The sequence below is a fragment of the Malaya genurostris genome, chromosome 2 (genome assembly GCF_030247185.1).
Source record: "Malaya genurostris strain Urasoe2022 chromosome 2, Malgen_1.1, whole genome shotgun sequence".
NCBI lineage: Eukaryota > Metazoa > Arthropoda > Insecta > Diptera > Culicidae > Malaya > Malaya genurostris.
The window spans coordinates 96,460,959-96,463,378 of record NC_080571.1 but is presented as its reverse complement, the minus strand read 5'-3'; the positions used below and the strand labels follow the sequence as shown (position 1 = coordinate 96,463,378).

At 38.1% G+C, this 2,420-nt stretch overlaps 1 protein-coding gene across 1 annotated transcript; it reads left to right on the top strand.

Moving 5' to 3' along the window:
• Nucleotides 1-578: 578 nt before the first annotated feature.
• LOC131429960 (vitellogenin-1-like) lies at nucleotides 579-1,899 on the top strand. Its single transcript, XM_058594504.1, has 2 exons — nucleotides 579-1,490; nucleotides 1,546-1,899. Exons 1-2 carry the CDS (start codon nucleotides 607-609, stop codon nucleotides 1,802-1,804), a joined length of 1,143 nt encoding a protein of 380 aa, XP_058450487.1. The 5' UTR covers nucleotides 579-606; the 3' UTR covers nucleotides 1,805-1,899.
• Nucleotides 1,900-2,420: the final 521 nt, after the last annotated feature.

Sequence of the window (2,420 nt, the reverse complement as noted above, 5' to 3'; positions counted from 1 at the left end):
AGGAAGTGAATCATTATAATATTTTCAAACACAAATCCTTAGTTTATCTTCAGGAATCATTATTTCACCGGCATGGCGCCAATTAATTTATTCAATCTATTGTTTTAACACACATCCTTAAAAAGATCTGGTTCATCCATGAAAACTGTACTCTTCCCAAATCCTTACTATAAACAAAATTGGAAAACACATTTACGGTACAACACAGTTTTCCAAAGAACCGGATCATCTAGCACACGATTATTTCTGATTCTAAATGCAACTGAGAATCACTACTCTGTGGCATTTCGAACGCAATTGTTCATAAGGATCTGTAAGTTTACTGAACGATTGAAATATCTATTCCTATTCTGATGTTTTTTTAAAAAGAGTCTGTGCGCTATGATTGAAATTAGAATTCATTATTTTATAGAATCTAAGAATAAGACGATTAATCTCATTATTGTACACTTTTTTTGTTGCTCTTCAATGTTTTCGGTCGTGGTCTTTTTCACGTTTATATTCACACGTCGATTGTTAGCTGACCAAATCATCCTAAAAGCTGATAAGGATTGTATACCACCGCGACTGTACGTAGCAACATTCAAGTTCACAAACTCGGAAGAGATGCAGTTACTTTATTTTTCGTTGCATTTTGTGTTGATATTCACAGTGTTCACTGACTGCAAACCAATAGAACTAGTACCTGACGGGTACAAAATATTGGATGTTGGGAAAGCAAAGCTAAGGATCGGTACTCGACTAATTTCCAATATCCAAGTTCTTCTACCAAGCTTCGATGAAATTAGTGAATTCGGAAAACAAACATTACTGAGCTATCCACTGGAAGCCATAACTGCAGGCATACACAGCTTTTGTTCTGCGGCGGTTGCCACAAATGGAACTGAACCTCTGTACGAACCCGACCTGAGTAGAATGAATTATGTGCTGATGACCGATAGTGGAAATTATTCGTACTCGCTGAATCGCTCCGGAGACATATGGAAAAGTCCCCAGTTCTCACATCAATTACAAACGGTATTGCTAGTGACGGGTTGGTTGACAACAATCGACAGTGCTAACGATGCGGTAGATGCCCTGTACAAAGCATACCGAGCAAGAGGACAGATTAACTTCCTGGTGATCGATACAGCTTCGCAGCTAAACACATTGTACACTTGGTCATCGTTCAACACCAATGGTTTGGGAGAGACTCTAGGCGAAGGTTTAGCCGAACTAGTGGAATATGTTCCAGTTGAGTCCATACATCTGATTGGGCACAGCTTGGGAGCACATATCGTCGGAGCTGCCGGACGGCGATTCCAGGAATTGAAGGAATTCAATTTACCTCGTATCACAGGCCTTGATCCGGCCAATCCATGCTTCAACGAAGGCGAATCTTTGTCCGGTTTAAGTCGCGGTGATGCCGATTTTGTGGACGTAATTCATAGCAACGTGAGAGTTCTTGGGAAACGAGATCCTATCGGTGATATCGACTTCTATCCGAATGGGTATTAATTTCAAATCAAATTACGTGCATCATAATATTTTAGAAATTTTCCGCAGATTGAATTCAATTCAACCAGGGTGTTACACGATAACCTGCTCGCACAGCCGGGCTTGGGAATACTATGCAGAAAGTGTCTATCCAGGAAACGAACGAAACTTCATTGGTGTCAAATGTAACGGACTGTCAGCACTTATAAGTGGGCTTTGCCGGCGACAAAAAGCTGTTATGGGATATGCAGTCTGTAACAACATCAAAGGAAACTTTTTCATGCGCGTAAATTCGAACGCTCCTTTTGGAAGACTTGATTCTTTTTGAATCAAAATTGATGGTGAATTTATATCAATACATCAAGGTGTTTGTTTTGAGATTATAATCGTCATTGTAAATATATTCGAAAGAGTTCCAGCATACTTACACACCAAATCATTTTTATAATGCCGATATGCTGGTAAAATTTTACTGACTTTCAAACAGCTGAACATTCAGTAATCAAATCAGTAAAAGTTTCATTTGCTGAACGATCGGTAAGATGTACTGAACATCTTTCTGTCATAATTATACTGACTTGTTTATGATTCATTACTGTACTGTAAAGTGTTACCATTCTACGGAGAATTTGACTGTTCACCCAACCAAAAATTCGGATAAAAGTGACCGAAACCAAAACAATCGAGCTCGTAAACGAATAAACTCGATAAGAAATAGTCGGAAGCTTTATTAAAGGTATTTATCGATAGCCTCATAATTTTTCATAAACATATTAGTATTGATAATCTTTAGTCTAATGTTATGTTTTATATGTCATGATAAATTTTGTCCGTTTGACATATTATGTATGAGTAGGACTGTTCAACATTCATATCAATTGAAAGCTGCATGGAATTTAATTGTTAACCGTAGATTGTAATCGAATATCCGGAACCGGTGGACG

Bases quoted from the DNA above. Each gene is read 5' to 3' on its own strand.
- LOC131429960 (XM_058594504.1), top strand. From the start codon at position 607: ATGCAGTTACTTTATTTTTCGTTGCATTTTGTGTTGATATTCACAGTG. The intron at 1,491-1,545 runs GTATTAATTTCA...AATTTTCCGCAG, and splicing joins ATCGACTTCTATCCGAATGG to ATTGAATTCAATTCAACCAG.